Below are 16,647 nucleotides of genomic sequence, written 5' to 3'. Positions count from 1 at the left end.
GTAGTCACTTTCCATCAGGTGAGCATCCTGCTCGTTTGCCACCTATCACATAAAAAAAGGAATATTTATAATTAATTCAACATCTAAACAGTTGCTTTTTTATAGTCACTACACATTATAAAACAAAGTATCCTGCGGCGTCTGCCTATACGCGATAAACTCAAAACGACTAAACCGATTTTCCTACGGTTTTCACCAATGGACCGAAAGATTCACGAGAAAGGTTATATACCTTTCATTTCATTATGATTTACAAACTTCATAAATAAATTTAATGAACCATATATAAACCATTATATTTTATATATCCATTCTTTATTTAAATAAAATTATTATAGAAAGGAAACTAGTATCAAAAATAGTTATAAAAGATTTTAATCAGCCGACATTAATCTTAGTATATCAATTTATAAATTGCTTTCACTGTCAACGCTCAGATAAACTTTTTCTTTCTAATGATTGCAAAAAATTAAAAAGTGGAAGGTGAAATTGATTTTTTTATTTGTCGCTAATCGCGTACAGATTAATGTCAATACGAGTCATAATATATAAATGATACTAGCTGTCGCCCGCGGCTTCGCTCGCGTTTTAGGGGTTGATCGTCTCGCGTTAGCCATAAAAAGCCTATGTCTTTCCTTGAGGTTCAAGCTTATCATATAGGCAAAATTGGGTATTGTATATTATATATACAAAACCCAACTTTATCAAATTGACAATTCAAAGTTAATCGTTTATTACTTTTTCCTTTTTTTTAAACATATAATGGTAATAATAAATGTTATAATTTTTTACAGCAATCGCTTGGAAAACCGCCAGACCGATAATTTTCTTTTCTACGACTTTGAAACAATAGGTGATAACTTGAAAAATATGCAACATATACCTAAATATATAGTATAGCCTGTACCATCCTGATAGGAATATCTAAAAAAAATATGAAAGTACCTCAGATGATTAATATAATAAAATTGCGGAAATCCGAAAAAAATATACAAATTAATGAACACAGCTCTTTGTAATAAAATATTAGATAGTAGAATGAAGAACATAAAAATATTTACCGGTACACATACCTACGCATAATGCTTACCGTTAGTGACTTTTGATTTGTAATACAGATTTTTTTTTTATAATATCATAGTAGCATCTCTTGTTGGAAGTTGACAACTAAGTTTACCCGGATTTTGTTTATTGATGGTTTAAACGTTGACCTTGAGCTCACATTAAACCACGAGCGAAGGTTATGCTAGTTTCGACAGGCCTCATAATTTAAGCATTCTTATAAAAATAAAGTATTTTTTTTCAACTAAGATGATTGATGACACTAGCAGATTTTCATTACTTACAATTTTATGTATTACATTTTATTAACTAAGCCCAAACGCAAAAGCAATGCAGGAGTGATAAATTAAAACCAAATTAATGTTTTATCTGTATGTCGCTAGTCTGTATTTTATGCTAATATTTCTTGAACATGAAGATTATGTTTTTGACAACGATTAATTAGAGTCATGAAAAAAAAACCGTTTCACCTACTAAAACTTGATTTGAGGAACCGATATAACTTAGCAATCAATTCGTAGATAATTAATTATTTTATATTTATAGCTTTGTGTGCGAATAGTTCTGGTTGACATTTATTATTTCTAAAAAACAAATAAAAATCTTGCTAATTCTTACTTATACCTAGATAAAATGTAATTAAATAAATCCCTCAGATAGCAAAAATAATAAAATTTTACTAAACAAAAACATTTTATATTTTAATTAGTAATTTTTTATACAACATCAAAAATTAAAAATCCTCAAAAGTTTCTGACAGCGGTGGGATTCGAACCCACGCCCTTTCGGACTGGTGCCTAAAACCAGCGCCTTAGACCACTCGGCCACGCTGCCTACATTACGAAAGTGTGAAATTGTGTATCGGAATTTATTATGTTATTAAAAAATCACGGCAACACTTAATTGGACTTTAAAACATAAGTATAACTTAATCGTATAATTCTGAATTTATCATATCCCAGAACTATGAATAAAACGATAGTGGGTTCCTGATAACATATCAACAATTTAAATACATTTATTTTTTTACAGTTCTTCTCTTAAGTTGTGTAAGTATATGTTTATAGTTGACGTTATAAAAATAGTACAATTTAAAAAAAAAAATGACATTTTTCATTTTAAGTCGTGACACCTAAGCTGTTACTAATACTTAGGTTTAAAATATGATAGGAACGATATAATATATAAGTAGGTAGATATATCTACTTTCCTTTATATACTCTATAGATCTTTATAGGAAGTTATATCAGTGGACAGTGTTAAAAACTGTAGTAAGAAATATTTTTCTCGGTTTAAATTGAATAGTATTCATGTATTAGGTAATCTATCTTATTAAATACATTACCAATAACATTAAAGACGTAGAGTACCGAAAAACAGAAATATAGGACACAAAATACATCATTTTCAAATATCCTTTTAATCATTTTACCTCTTAGGTGAATATAAGTATTATTCTAAGTGACAAGCAGATATAATCTTTACAAACATCAAATGTTCATTGTCATCAATATAACACGTTAGCTTTTGTCAAAACTTAAATCATAGTATGTTCGGACTGAATTAACGTTCGCTACGTACATCATCCAGTTAAGGCATATTTAAATAAACATCTAATTATTATATATATAAAGCGTGATTTGAGGAGTAGTACCGCAAGAGTGTTCTCTTTTTTATCCAATAGGTACTGCTCTCTTGTACTACTGGACAACAAATTTGAAGAAGACCATTGCAAAAGTTACAAACATAAATATTGCCAACTATTTTATTAGTATCACACAATAGTACGGTGAGTCAGCTAGAGTTGTCTTTAGCGTGGTAAATCAACGTATGATGAGGCAGCGTGTTAATGTTGTGTAATGTGCAAATACTTCACAATGAGATTTATCCCAAACAATGTTAAGAATTTGACCCCGACGACGCAAGAGTGTGCATAAGCATGGGTGCATGTTTTTACTTCTCGTAGTTTAATGGTACTAAACCAGCAACACTTTTTTTTTGCTAAACAAGGGGATTACAGCCGTAGTCATCTGTATCCGTGATAATACGATTGATATGTAATATATTAACGACACTATGAGTATGGTTTCTACGCAACATGTAATATCAGTCTTTTTCATTATTGTTTTTTATCTCTTATATATCTTGGTCAGGATACTAAGACAAATCAAGACAAGGCGTCTTGAAGATGGTGAAAATCACGTTGAAAGATTCCGTTACATAGCCTCAATTAAGTTAAGTTTGAAACTATTTTGAATAATATATTTGTTTATTGTGTCAATAACAGCTGTCACTTTCTTGAAATAACATTACAAAACATTTTATTTTCAGTATTTATATTTATTTCATGTAAAATAAAATACCTGACTGCCATGTATATATTCATTTTATATTTTGCTGTTATTAATCGTATTGGAAGGTTTGCAAAAAAATAAATAAAACAACAATTTGTTCATAATGACCTGTATAATTACCTAAGTGTAAAGGAGCATTATTTACAAGGTGGACATCGATATATTTATCCTACCCTAAATCTAGCCTTAATCGAAAACATTAGTCATTGTTATAAAATAATATTAAATATTAAGGATTCATTTCACCATTGATAAGTTTAATGATAATTATTCAGTGGGTCCGGACAAGCAACATATCTATTGACGAATTCGTTTGTAGAAAACATCAAAATGTATAGAAATGACGCACTGTGTTTGATATGTCACGTGACCGATTTAATGAAAGAATCGGTTTGGCAATCATCGAATGCGTCTGTCCGAGCCGGCAGGTGAGCTATGTACTAAAATATCATGTTGGTAAAATATTAAAATGTTTAAGGTAAGTTAGGTTACCTCATGGAAATATTTCTTAAATTCTATTTCAATACCCATTGTAATAAAATAATTATAAGCACCATTCAAAGCTGTATTAAATAATTTTAAACTCTGTTATACATATTGAAAACATACAGAATTTATTTATTTGTGAAATAAACCCTTAAGACAACTGCAAAAGATTTTCATAGATTATTTATCATTCAACATACATTTTATATTATATTCAAATATAATTTAAAAAGCTGCCAAAAATGAAAAAGTTTACAAAATCGAATAAATCATTTTCAAATATTCAGATAAAATATGAAAAAAAGAAATCGTCCATGGTTTAATAATTTGAGCAAAAATAAATATGTCTATTTGGATATAAAATATTCCCATGCCATTGTTATTTAAAAATAGAATGAATCGCGTGATCTTAAATGCAAAATGACTTTACACGCAACGTATAGTTTGCATAACATTGGCACTGCATTGCTTACAATAGTTGCCCCAGACACCTCAGGACAAAAGTGACGGTCTTATTCGCTATTTATTCGAACTTAAGCTTGTCTAGAGATAACAAAAACGAATGTTTGTTTTAATTTGTGAGATTTAAATTGCGTCTAAGCAAAAGAAAGTTTGACATCTGCAGTCAAGACGCATTGGTGCCAAAGACTTCTATCATAAGTTTAAGTTGTCAACGAAATGACAGATAGTTTTGTAATTTTTTAAAAGCAGTACGTCACTTTTGCGCTTTGATATTAATAACCTATCAAACTTGGTTTATGTGATAAAACACTAAAACAAAAATAAAATAGACACAGATCATATATTTTAATTAGCCAAGTTTAATATTGAATTAATTTTTTATCTGTTAATTTAAAAAAGAAAAACCTATAAGCTTCTGCTATATATAATGGACTATTTTGAAAAAGAAAAAATAATATTTGGTTACTGAATTACTATGTTATTGTATAAATTAGTAGCATTAGATCTAAAAGAATTTACAATTATAATGTACAGATACTTACACTAAGTGAGCGTCATAGCTAATATTTTAGGATATTATTTTTTAATGTATTCGCAGAGGAATGTTTTTAGCAGATATACGAATACTAGCTGCGTTTTAAGTAAACAAGTATTTTGTAGTGGATCTGGCATCTTTTTATAATCGTCGTGTAGATTATTAATTAAAATTTAAAATATAAAATGATGAAACAAAGTTCGCTTTGATTTTTATTAGTTATAAGAGACTCGCTGTCATCAGAATATTAAAATGAAGGTGGTCATATCACTTTCTGCATTTGTTTTACGATGTGATAAAATAATGACTTATCATTGATAGTGTTTTAATGGTATTTTAAAAACAAATCTCCATAATATGGTCTTTACAAACACGATATAATACATATAATTTTTATATTTTATTCATATTTATCACCTCGATCGCTATTAAATTTAACTTTATATTTGTCATAAAGAAGAATATTGGTTTATTTTCAATTGTATTGTAATGTAATAACATCATTATTAAGTGCGGAGCGTCACTACGGCGTCACATGACATCCGGAAGTGTGACAGAGCGCATCATATACGCCGTCCTGCTCCCACTCTTTAATCTGCTGGTAAGGTTGATACTACTGTAACGTTAGTATTTTTATACTAGTATATTTTTCCTTATATAATTAGCTTAAACGCAGTTAGTATTTGAGAATACATTTTAGATTACAATATATCTCGATACACTATTTGTCTAGCAATATTATTTCAATATGTCCGAATCGTACTCCAATTTTCATAATTATTCATTAAAAAATTACACATACACGTAAATTACTAATTGATTAATTTATATTTTGATATAATCAATGATACACGACTATTAAATGTAATTTAAATAAATTAATATACCGAATTGTCATATTTACTCGGCAAAGAAATTGTTAGGCGATTGCTTTAAAAAAAATCTTAGTGAGTATAAGAAATGTTATCAACATGAAATGAAAATTGGAATAAAAATTCGTTGCGCACTGACGGAAAATGATTTTTATATAAAAAAATACAACCAAAAAGGCGATAACAAGCGTTATTATTCAATCATAGCCGACACGACAAAATCGTCTTAAATTACAATAAGTAAAATTAATTAAAAGTATAAAACATAATAATGATAAAACCCCACATAGTTAGTATAAAAAAACAATTACAAAAGACTTATATACTAAAGGAACACAAAAAAGAATTCTAAAGTCGTTTCCATACAGATTGTCATAGCGTACAGTTTACAATTCAATGGCCACTGTTCTATTCAATATATGATTTTCTAGAACTCGGCGATACACTTTCGTGTGCAAATCGTATGTGTAATATGTGTATATTATTAATTACGCTTATAATTAAATATTTTATCTTCAAACCTCGTAAAATAAAACGTACTGTTTAGGTAATGGTTTCAGTAAATCACTAAAGAGATTAATTTAAATGTTATTAAATAATTCTTATTAATTTATTAAATGTCTATAACGCGTGACATTATTTTTGACGTTTATTTTACGAGGTTTCAAATAATAACTTTATACATGATATAGACAAACAAGATATGGACGTGTCCATAGATTATCTGCTACAGTTAGAATATAATCTATGCGATGAAGGTAAAACTAACATATGATTGGCAAATATACAATCGAAAGAAGCGGATGGCACATTTATTTTTTACAGAACAACATTATACAAGATCTCCCGTTAAGTTTCGATTAAAAGGCTTTCAACTAGTATCGCTCAACGTCCAAAACACATTGGCCATGGTCACGTCGAACACTTTTTAAACTTGACCAATAACGTTAGCTGTTATTTAGAAGAAACAAAAAGATGCGACAACAATATTTTTGTGTCTCTTTCTCTCTCTCTTTTTGTGTCTCACTCTTAACAGATCACGCATTTGCTGCTATTGTCCAGTTTATGGTACATCAAGACTTAGGACAATTTATGAGCATCAACAACTAGTTGACTTTAAAAATTTGGTCTTAAAATTGATATTTTGATAAAATTCAATTCATACAAATTACCATTAATTCGAATGTCGAATAGACAACATTAGGTCGTACATGGTTTGTACATAGCAAAGTACAATCAGTACATTTACATGTTGATATATTTATTGGATATAAATCCATATTCACAGAACAAATTTAGCCACATTACTATAGAAACGTTCGAAGCGACGAACGGGTTGCAACTGCCAATATCAGAATTTAAATTTGGAATAGCGTTATCCGCCGTTTTGAATATGCTTTTTTGTGTGTCGTTTAATAAACTTGTGGCAGAGTTTGTTCTGTGTGGTCTCACGCATAGAACTCCCGGTTGTTGTGACCCTTCCCGTAGGAGGCTGCGGCGGGGCTCCTCTTGGGTTCGTCGAGCGCGTAAGAGCCCTCATCCTTCTTGCGCATGCGGTATACTATGAACATGACCACCAGAATTGCACAAAGTAGTCCTACCACCGCTCCGCCGATCACAGCTGAAATGTAACCAATATTGATGATCAATATCATAGGATGACACATGATTACCAATAGTTCTTCCATGCAACAAATCTAAGTATAGTGAGTTTTTTTCTGTACAATGGTTATAAAGTATAGTATTTGTAAGAAACCATAATTTTTTGGTTAAATCTTTACAAAATTAATATTGTCTTAGTTGAAATCTTTTAAATATAAGTTTTTGCTACAATTTCTATTTCATTTTTCATATTGAAAATTAAAGTAATAAAATAACAGCTACGAGATTAATTTCCTTGAACTGTTTTAAAATTTTACGATTATTTTTATGTTTTGTGTATTGGGGTATTTACTAAATTTGGTTGGTAAAGATTTCGTGTCATAATCCTTCACCGGACACGACAGCCATTCGCAATGGAGAATAACAAACTTGATAGAAGATGAATAGAAGAAGAAGAATAGTGTATGCGCAAACAATCACCCTCTACATTTTCAATCACTCTGATAATCCGATGGGACGACGATTAGACACGACTAAATATAAGTTCGAGGCTATATCGAATGTGCTTTCCGAGACACGGAAGTGTTAAAACTACCATTTCCATTTCCAAACTTAGAGCTGCTTAGAATTAACAGAAAAACTCAATACCATTTTATTGGCACTACCAGCGGTTTGAGCCTAGGATTATGATTGAGGTTAAGATCTGCAACCTTATGACTTACAAAATCAACCAATAAAGAAATGACTTAATAGGGTATGTGTTAAGCGACCCTAGGATAGTCTCAGTATAATTTATGATTGAATGTTTCTGAGTATGAACATTAAATTCAAAATGTATTTAGTACTAAGAATAAAAACAATGGTTCAATGTCACGAAAGTTAACTGACCCGCAAGTATTCCAGGCTGCGCGAAGAAGCTGGTGGCGCGATCCTCGGATTTAGCGTTCATGATGAAGACGACGTTGTCCGCCGGACGCGACTCCGGTTCGAGGTTCGAACCAGACTTATCTTGGTCCTGGAATTAGAAATAAAATAAAGTTAAAAAAAGAATCATCACCCTCATTCGTTTGCCGATCGTCAATTGCTCACGTGAACTCTCCCTGGGAAATTTACTCCTGGATTGGTTTGTCCCGCCACCATGCAGTTGTTTTACGTGCTCGATTGATGTCAAAACATAGTAGGCATATTAGATACGGAATTATTTGAGAGAGAAAATGTGTAGATGTTTTTACATTAACATGTAGAATATACTCACAATAGGTGGGTTGATGTCTTCCCCGGATATACTAATGTCTGTCTGATCTGGACGAGGGGACTGTTCCTCTCCAGATCCACGTGTGTCTGGCGCTTCCTCTGGTTTAGATAATATACGAGCTGTAACGTTTAAATATATAATTAAACTTAGTTAAAAAGGTCTTCTATTATAAGTTCTTACTAAAAGATTGGGACTATCAGATTTTGAGGCTTATAATATAATACTAAACTGAATTGATAGATTGTTGTTTTTTTTTTTAAGAAGCAAGTGTTATTCTAGTCAAATACCCTGAACCAATGGAATGTTAACTTGTTTATAAAGGCTAAGATTATTATATTATTTTAGTTTCTTGGTTATATTCGGTATAATTTCAGTATTAGTTTAGAAGTTAGCGGAACATGTCACTTATTGGTAATTAGGGTTTCAAGTATTAAAATATCATATTAATAGAATGACGAAGACTATTGTTGATGGTATTTTCGATGTTAGGTATAATTTGGATTTGGAATAGGAATATTAGCATGATACGACAAAAATTTAAAGTGATAAGAAAAAATATTAAAAATTGTAAATTACACGTGAATGACACACCGGAGAGCAAATCATATATTTTTTTCTATAATGCGAAACATGCTGAAGATTTGATTCGAAAATGGAATATTAAAAAAAATGGAAGTAATTCGTTAATGTTATTTTGAAATAAAACTATTCAGTTGTGATTAATAAAACAATTGATCAAGTTAGGAAATTTTAACATCCTCGTTTTAAACAAGGATAATATATGTACGATACATAAATATAACAATTTAATAATCATATCGTCGTAATTGTTAATAATAGTCAAAGATTTCATTACTAATAAAGTATAAAAGTCACTAAAAGAACTAAAATTCATAGCAGCAAAATACAAAAGTCTTTACTTTGTAATTTTAAATGTACCTAATAGTTTTATTTCAACGATAAAGTTGTCACGGAAACCGTTACAATGATATGATTCCATGCACATTTTGATAATATTAAAACTTACCAAATTCCTTGGAGACTATAAAATTGTTATTATATTTTATTTTAATTTTATAAGATTAGAACAGTACTGGACTATTACGTTAAGCGTATAGGGAAATATAGAGGGATTAACTTTAGCTATACCTTTATTATAAACAACGTTAACTTGTACTAGCTAGCTGATGATAATTAAACACAAATCAAGGTCATAGCGCTGGTTGCGTGTTAATATCGCAACGGCAACAAAACTATGCGATTACAAACTTCAATATGGCCTAAACAAAGATTGCAATAAGTACACAATTTTTACAATATTAAAATGTAGTTGGAAAACCATTTAAATAATTCGTCCACCATGTAAATAATATATAGCGCAATGTAACTCTATCTGACACAGACACCTACTAGCCCAATTATCCAATGAGTATAATTATTTTAACTCAACAAGCCGGATTTAAAAAGATAAGAAATTATAATAATAGTCTGCTGGTTAATACTATACATATGTAAATATAATTTGAATGTAAATATGGAGTTGTTTAACTAGTTCATTATATTCAAATAAAACAAATTTAAATCTGTTGAAATGAAACAAATCCACATTTATAAAATAAAGAAACTAATAATGGCAACAAAACTGGCATGCTTCAGCCTCTACTCACGACTGACTACATCGAACTTGTCTACTGGCAGGATTGTGGGTGCGGTCTCCGGAACCGAGTCGATCATATGCTCCTCCGAATAGTCTGAATCGAAGTCAACCGGTTCCGGTGTCGTAGTGGTACGTAGAGTGAAGTCTTCGTCATCCTCAGGCGCATTGGGTGCGTCACCTGAGCCGGCACGGCCGTCCTCGTCGTCCGGACCGGGCCCGGGACCCCACCCGGAGCCGGAGCTCTCGTCGATCTCTACACCGGAACCATCATCGTCGATGAACAGATCCTTGTCTGATGCGAGCGGATCGTCGTGCTGGTGTACTGCGCCTTCCGTTGACGGAACGCCAGTTGCACCCTCCTGGAATTTATTAAATATTTGTTTTATTAATAAAACTTAATTGACGAAATAGGTTACATAAAACCCTTTTGGGTAATTTTATATGCAAAACGGATGGTTTTGATGAAAAAATACAAAACTTGTAATTAATAAAAATTGTAAATAAAATACAATTCAGATATAATATCTCTTTTATCTGAAAAATTATGAGTAGTTTTATTTACATTAAATTGTATTCAGACTTTAATTTTGTATTTCTAAGCTCTAAAGCATTCGCTAAAAGTGTTAAAAGATTTAATGACGACTTTGACGTCAACACAGCTATAGATTGAGTAAGCGACCTATTTCCAGAAAGTTCAACAAGGTATTAAATATGCATTTGATGCAATCAAGTTACATTAAACTTCCAGGCATTCCGACACAATTTTTCACAATAAACTAAATGAATCCAAATGTATACATATAAAAACTAATAATTTAATAAAAAACAGGAATAAATAGTAGTTACGAGGGATTGTCCACGTCATCGTGAAGTGGGGAAAAGTGATCAACGGTCCAAGACGCATATATAAACTATCTCTTACCTAGGAAAGTCCGATCGCTGAAGGTTTTTCTTAGATCTAAAGGTTTGTTATTAATGTTAATAGCTTTACAAAGCTGTGGCAGTGTCCTTTCGGTTAGCGTAAGTTGTGTAGTGACGGTAGACGATCGATAGGCTTTCGTGAGTAGTGGGAAGGGGAGGGAGGTCTGACGCGATCCGCGTTCCCGCCGCTTGCCAACAGATGCCGGGTTTGAGTTTTGAAGGCTTTCAAGGAAATTTCAGGCTCCTGCGTTAGAGCGCGCTGTTAGCGTTTAATATTGCTATGTTAAAATTAAATTGTTTGCCTTTTCTTTTAAATATTTTACATTTTTATAATTTTATATTAAATATATTTTTTTTAAATATACTATTGATTGAGTAATTCAATACAATGTAGTTGAATTTATAATTAGTTAATAAGGTAAAATATGCTCAGCTAGCTCCGATAAACATACAGTTGTAAGTAAAATGAACTCTTCATACAAGTTTCATTAAATTTGATACAGCCATTTTAAAAAAGGTGCATATTATTTGTAATGGTCTTGATGAAAATTTTGATTGGTCGTAATCAAATCAAAACAAGATATTTATTTTTAAATACTTATTAAATCGAAGTTACTTATATAAAAGCACCAGCAGTTAAATAAGGCTCAGTGGAAATTTTGCAGGTTGTTATTTTGCTTTCATAGTACAGTATTCCCCAAATGAATAAACCTACCAATATAATTGAAATTAAATCTATGTTTGTAATTTCTAATTAAATTTTATTTTAAGGTCTATTTCTCCCAATATTAAAAATGCGGACGTAAATCAGTCTGACTGTCTTGCTGTTGCTCTTTCACGGTTTAAGCACTGAGCTGAATTTGATGAAATTGGGTATCGAGCAAGTTTCAACTCTAAGGAGTGACGCAGGCTACATCTAGTAATAATATACATGCAATCTTTTTTTTTGTACGTATAGCATACTAACAAAATGTATTAGCGTATATTTAAATGTTCTTGTATTAATTATCATTACATGAACAAATTTCTCATTCAGTGTCTCCATCTATACTTTATATAATAAAGCTGAAGTTCTGGAAAACCAATTGGGGTATCAATTTTTTTTTTCATTTCCATTGTAGGAATGTTTTACGCGAATGAAACCCTGCGGAGCATATATTATATATCTTGAGGGTTAACTTATATTATTATTTATTTTTTATTACTTAACAAAGAATAACGAAACTTAATCTCCGTAGCTGACTGCCGTGCGAAAACGTGAGGAAGTGTAAGGAAGCAACGTAATAATGTTCAAGCGACGTAAATGATGACAAAAGGCTATTTTTCTCATAAAATGCTTGCGATGGAAATCTCTATTAGCTGCGGGTCGCCATTTCTGGTTTTTACATAATTCGTACAAATCCCCAGGTATAACCCGAACACGTCGCGTTTATCCCCATTTCTGATTACTCCGCTATATATATTTAATACCGGTTCTTAATGAGAAATATTTATCTGGGCCGGATAAAGCGGATTTGACCCTATATCGAAATGCCTTATTCATTTCAATGAATCTCTTTACTGATTTTGTATTTACTTTATAATAATACTTTATACGTGCTGGTTTTAACGAAATGCTATTGTTACTTTAATTTAAGGTTTATTATAAAATAATCTTGCTGATGACATCATAATTTAGGTACAAATTTTAGGATTTTGAAGGGTAGAGATGGCCCAGTTGATAAAACATGAAGAAATTTACCAACAGTAGCGGGTTTAATCCTAGCTAATCTCTAATGATTTTTATTGTTTTAAATTTATATTTATTATTCTTATAGTTCGCAGCAATAAATCAAGCATCAGGAGACAAGATATAGGTATTTGCTCTTATAGGGATGGATTTAGCACGAAAACGAAAAAATAGAAGGTTTTGTAAAGCTGTAGCACTTTGATGAGCTTTTTACAAGCTTTTATATATAGCTACTACTTTACTAAGCTTTTATATACTAGTGAATTTCAAACTCGTTCGAACCAATTAATTGATCTTAAATATTGCAAACATATTTTGTGCTGGCGCGCTGTGTCTTTACGGTAATTTACGGTGTGTTTGTTTATTTTTACAAAAGAATTCTAAATAAGTTCCACTCATATCGTGAAGTTAAAATTTTACACCGAAATTTCATTTTGGTGCTACAATCTAGTTCATTAATGTTTGAACACATGATTGTACATAACCTGCACATGTAGCATTGCTACGCCGTAGATATAAGCAACATACATGTAACTATGCAAACATTAAATTTTATTTATAATATACTCACATACATTTTATGTACGGAAATATAAATGCTTGTCCGGCTTTGATTAGTCGACACCTGCGTGTTCTATCTATCTGACCCCCGACTTCTACGAGTAAATGGGTATGTTTGTAATTAGAGCACAAGCACCATTCGTTGGTTGTGTCCAGCGCAGTCCAATAATAGATTAATGGGCAGGTATCTAATTAAATTCACTTACGTATAACACAGAACAGTACTACATATATGTAATAAGATCGTAGGTTCATGTGTTTGTGTGTGTTGTGTTTGTGTGTGTCACATTAAATATGATTCGTATTTCTATTAAAAGTTCAAAAAAGTTACTATATGTAATTTGTTATGTTATGTTTTTCAGTAAGCGGTATAAATAAAAAATGGCAGGGCCTAAATAAAATTTTGGTTTAAAGTATTTGGGCGCAAATGGCAACTTATTATCATTAAGTACATTATTTTCTACTCAGCCATTAATTTAGAAATAAATTAATAAGTTATTATAACAAATGTTAGCTCAGCTAAGATGTCTGATAAAATGTTCTGTCAAACAAGTATTTCGTGTTAAGTAGTGCCGGGAGTTTCACGTCCCTTAAAGCGGCTCAAAAAGTTAAACAAAGCTCTTTGTGGAACCTTTAAATATGCGATGAATTTTCAAGTAGGCGCAAAAGGCAACTGTTTAAAATGTACAAAGTTTAATGGAAATCCAGACCGCTAAGGGAATATTAAGCGGATAATGTTGACGTCACGCCCTTTGTGGTGACGTCGTCGTCTTGGACGTGCCCGTGACTATTCTGATTGATTACATATGTTAATTGTGGTAGCAAGTACCTACAGCTTATAAATAAAATATATAGTAGTATTTTAGATATGGCTAATTTTCCAGTTTGATCTGTGAGTCTGAAACTTAACGTCGACTTAATTAGAGTGAAATACGGTTGTATATTTTTGGTTTCGACTGGAATATTGTTTTATTATAAGCGAAAGAAATTCTCAAATTAGACGTCGATTATTATACAAAATGTAAATCTTTGGAATACATTGATTTTTGATATAGTTTTTATTAATGATTCATTTTATTTATTATTTAATATATTAAAAAATACATTCTAAAGATCAATAATGATAATAAACAGAACATGTTACTTAAATGTTACTTAAAATCCGAAAACTTACTATACTAATATATAAACGTACTTATAATAATAACTTTTTTGACATTGATTAATGAAATTTGATAGGTATCGTCTAAAATTGTTCACTTTGATGTCTAACGTTAAATATATTAATATATTATTCCTATGATTATTACAAATAATACTGAATTTGTTTGTTCAAAAATTACTTTGGTATTGAGATTAAATGTTGTACTGACTTACAACAAATCGTTATTGATGTTGGGGTTCGGTCGAACCATTAGCAAACATTCTTAATCTAGGCCATCTCGCGGTCGTCTGAAGTCTCAACCTACCCTTATCTTGATTAATCGAAGGTCTTTAGAGAGCACGTCCCACATGACCATATAATTTACTCAATGTTTACTTCAGACATTATAAGCTTATCGACTTAGGTCTAATAATTGTTGCTTATATAAAGTAAAATTTAATCCATAAAAAATATGTACGTATTATTCAAACGATGTGATAGTCGCAGGTTCCATCTCGATCCCTTGGGATATTGTCGTCTCACTTCACACTTTTGTTCTCAATTTAAGTAAACAGGAAAATCTATTGCCTTTTTTAAAAGTATAAATAAAAATGTTTTACCTAAACTGTCATTCCAGTTGAAATAAGTATATGCTTTTGGATTTTCATCCGTTGATGCCACTAAGTCACGAAATTTCGGACGTGTTTCTTCGTGTTGTATGTTGAAATGAATTGTAACAGAGAGTTACAAATTCAGAGTTGCTTTTCCGGAGTCTAGCCCTTAACCTTTCACGTAGCAATAGTTCGGGATCAAATGTTTAATTGCGCCTAATAAGTTTTTTTAGTAAATACATTTAACAGAAACAAAGAAACAATAAAAGCTGTTGACCTTTTGGTAGTTATGATTCCGACATTTCTTTTCCCATTTGTTGGCGACATTAACTGCAGTCTCCGCGATCTACAAGCGCAATTTTCTCGTGCCCTGGATTTCATATTTGAGTAGAAAAGAATATTTGTGGCAACAATACAAGTTCCTTATTCACGGAATTATAAATCTTGAATGCTTCGCCGAATGCCTTTATAAGCCAACATGTCTGTTTGTTTGTCAGTCTTGACAGCTGTTAGAGAAATGTATTCGGAAGTCAATTTTATAATGGTACTAGATATACTTATGTCAACAATTTTATTTTTCTTGGTCTAGTAAGGTTCTGATTGAAGATTAATTGTAGTGGATTTCTGTCTGCATGTATCTTTTAATGGTCATCATTATCGATACAAAAGCAAACGACATGCGTTTGGAAATTATGTTTGTTTGTAATAATGCCGTAAGAGTAATACCAAGTATTGCTCCTTGGCGGTAGGTACAAGGGATATAACATCTTGGCTACTTAGTAGTTTGGTGGCGCATTGGTGTGATGTTAGGATTGTGGACCACTTACCATCAGGTGGCCCATTTGCCCGCTCGCCTAGCTATTACATAAAATCAAAAAACATGGATGTAATTTACTATGAAACTCGTTGGTGACGTTTATTATAATCGTAAAACGGACAATAACATTTAAATATTACTATGATAACTTTATTGCATATTATGCAATATTTATTTATTTTCATGAGACTTAATTAAAAATTTGTATATACCCAGCGTCACTCGGGAGGAAATTCAAGTGTGATGATATTGAGGAAGACATTATACTCATGTTGAAAATTATAGAATTGCTCATTGAACTTTAAAGATGTTTTCATTTCAATCGAAGATTTTTTCAAGAACGACGACTTCTCCGAGATTATAAATTAATTAATTATAAATTCTAGTGTAAATTAATTTTATATTCGAATAACTGAAATAACGAAATGTTTTGTACAAAAATCTGCTACTGTCTAAAAACAGTTTTTGTACAACTTGTCATTTAATAAAAAGATATAATAATGTTTGTATTTATAAAATTTTTAATACAAAATTCATGTCAGAGAAGTACACGAGGAACATTCCGTCCCAATAAGATGA

At 31.1% G+C, this 16,647-nt stretch overlaps 1 protein-coding gene and 1 non-coding gene across 4 annotated transcripts in view; both read right to left on the bottom strand.

Annotated features, from left to right (window-relative positions):
• Positions 1-1,816: 1,816 nt before the first annotated feature.
• On the bottom strand, positions 1,817-1,896 carry Trnal-uag (transfer RNA leucine (anticodon UAG)). The gene has a single exon. It is a non-coding gene; the product is annotated as a tRNA-Leu (tRNA).
• A 1,613-nt stretch (positions 1,897-3,509) lies between these two features.
• The window catches only part of LOC113401429 (syndecan), a 234,301-nt gene continuing 221,163 nt past the window's right edge, over positions 3,510-16,647 (bottom strand). Inside the window, exons 1-5 of one of the 3 annotated variants that reach the window (XM_026641368.2) lie at positions 11,208-11,343; positions 10,296-10,644; positions 8,629-8,747; positions 8,262-8,388; positions 3,510-7,392 (exon numbers count right to left, since the gene is read on the bottom strand). In XM_026641368.2, the coding sequence (XP_026497153.1) occupies positions 7,220-7,392; positions 8,262-8,388; positions 8,629-8,747; positions 10,296-10,362 (486 nt within the window). In that variant the 5' untranslated portion in view covers positions 10,363-10,644; positions 11,208-11,343 and the 3' untranslated portion in view covers positions 3,510-7,219. Of the gene's footprint in view, positions 7,393-8,261; positions 8,389-8,628; positions 8,748-10,295; positions 10,645-11,207; positions 11,344-16,647 lie in introns of those variants that run through there. The other 2 variants (XM_026641367.2, XM_026641366.2) reach the window with 2 other exon arrangements.

This window comes from Vanessa tameamea, chromosome 2 (assembly GCF_037043105.1).
Source record: "Vanessa tameamea isolate UH-Manoa-2023 chromosome 2, ilVanTame1 primary haplotype, whole genome shotgun sequence".
In the NCBI taxonomy this organism is placed as follows: Eukaryota; Metazoa; Arthropoda; class Insecta; order Lepidoptera; family Nymphalidae; genus Vanessa; species Vanessa tameamea.
Note: the sequence above shows the minus strand (reverse complement) of the source record. Positions and strands in the feature narration are given on the sequence as shown.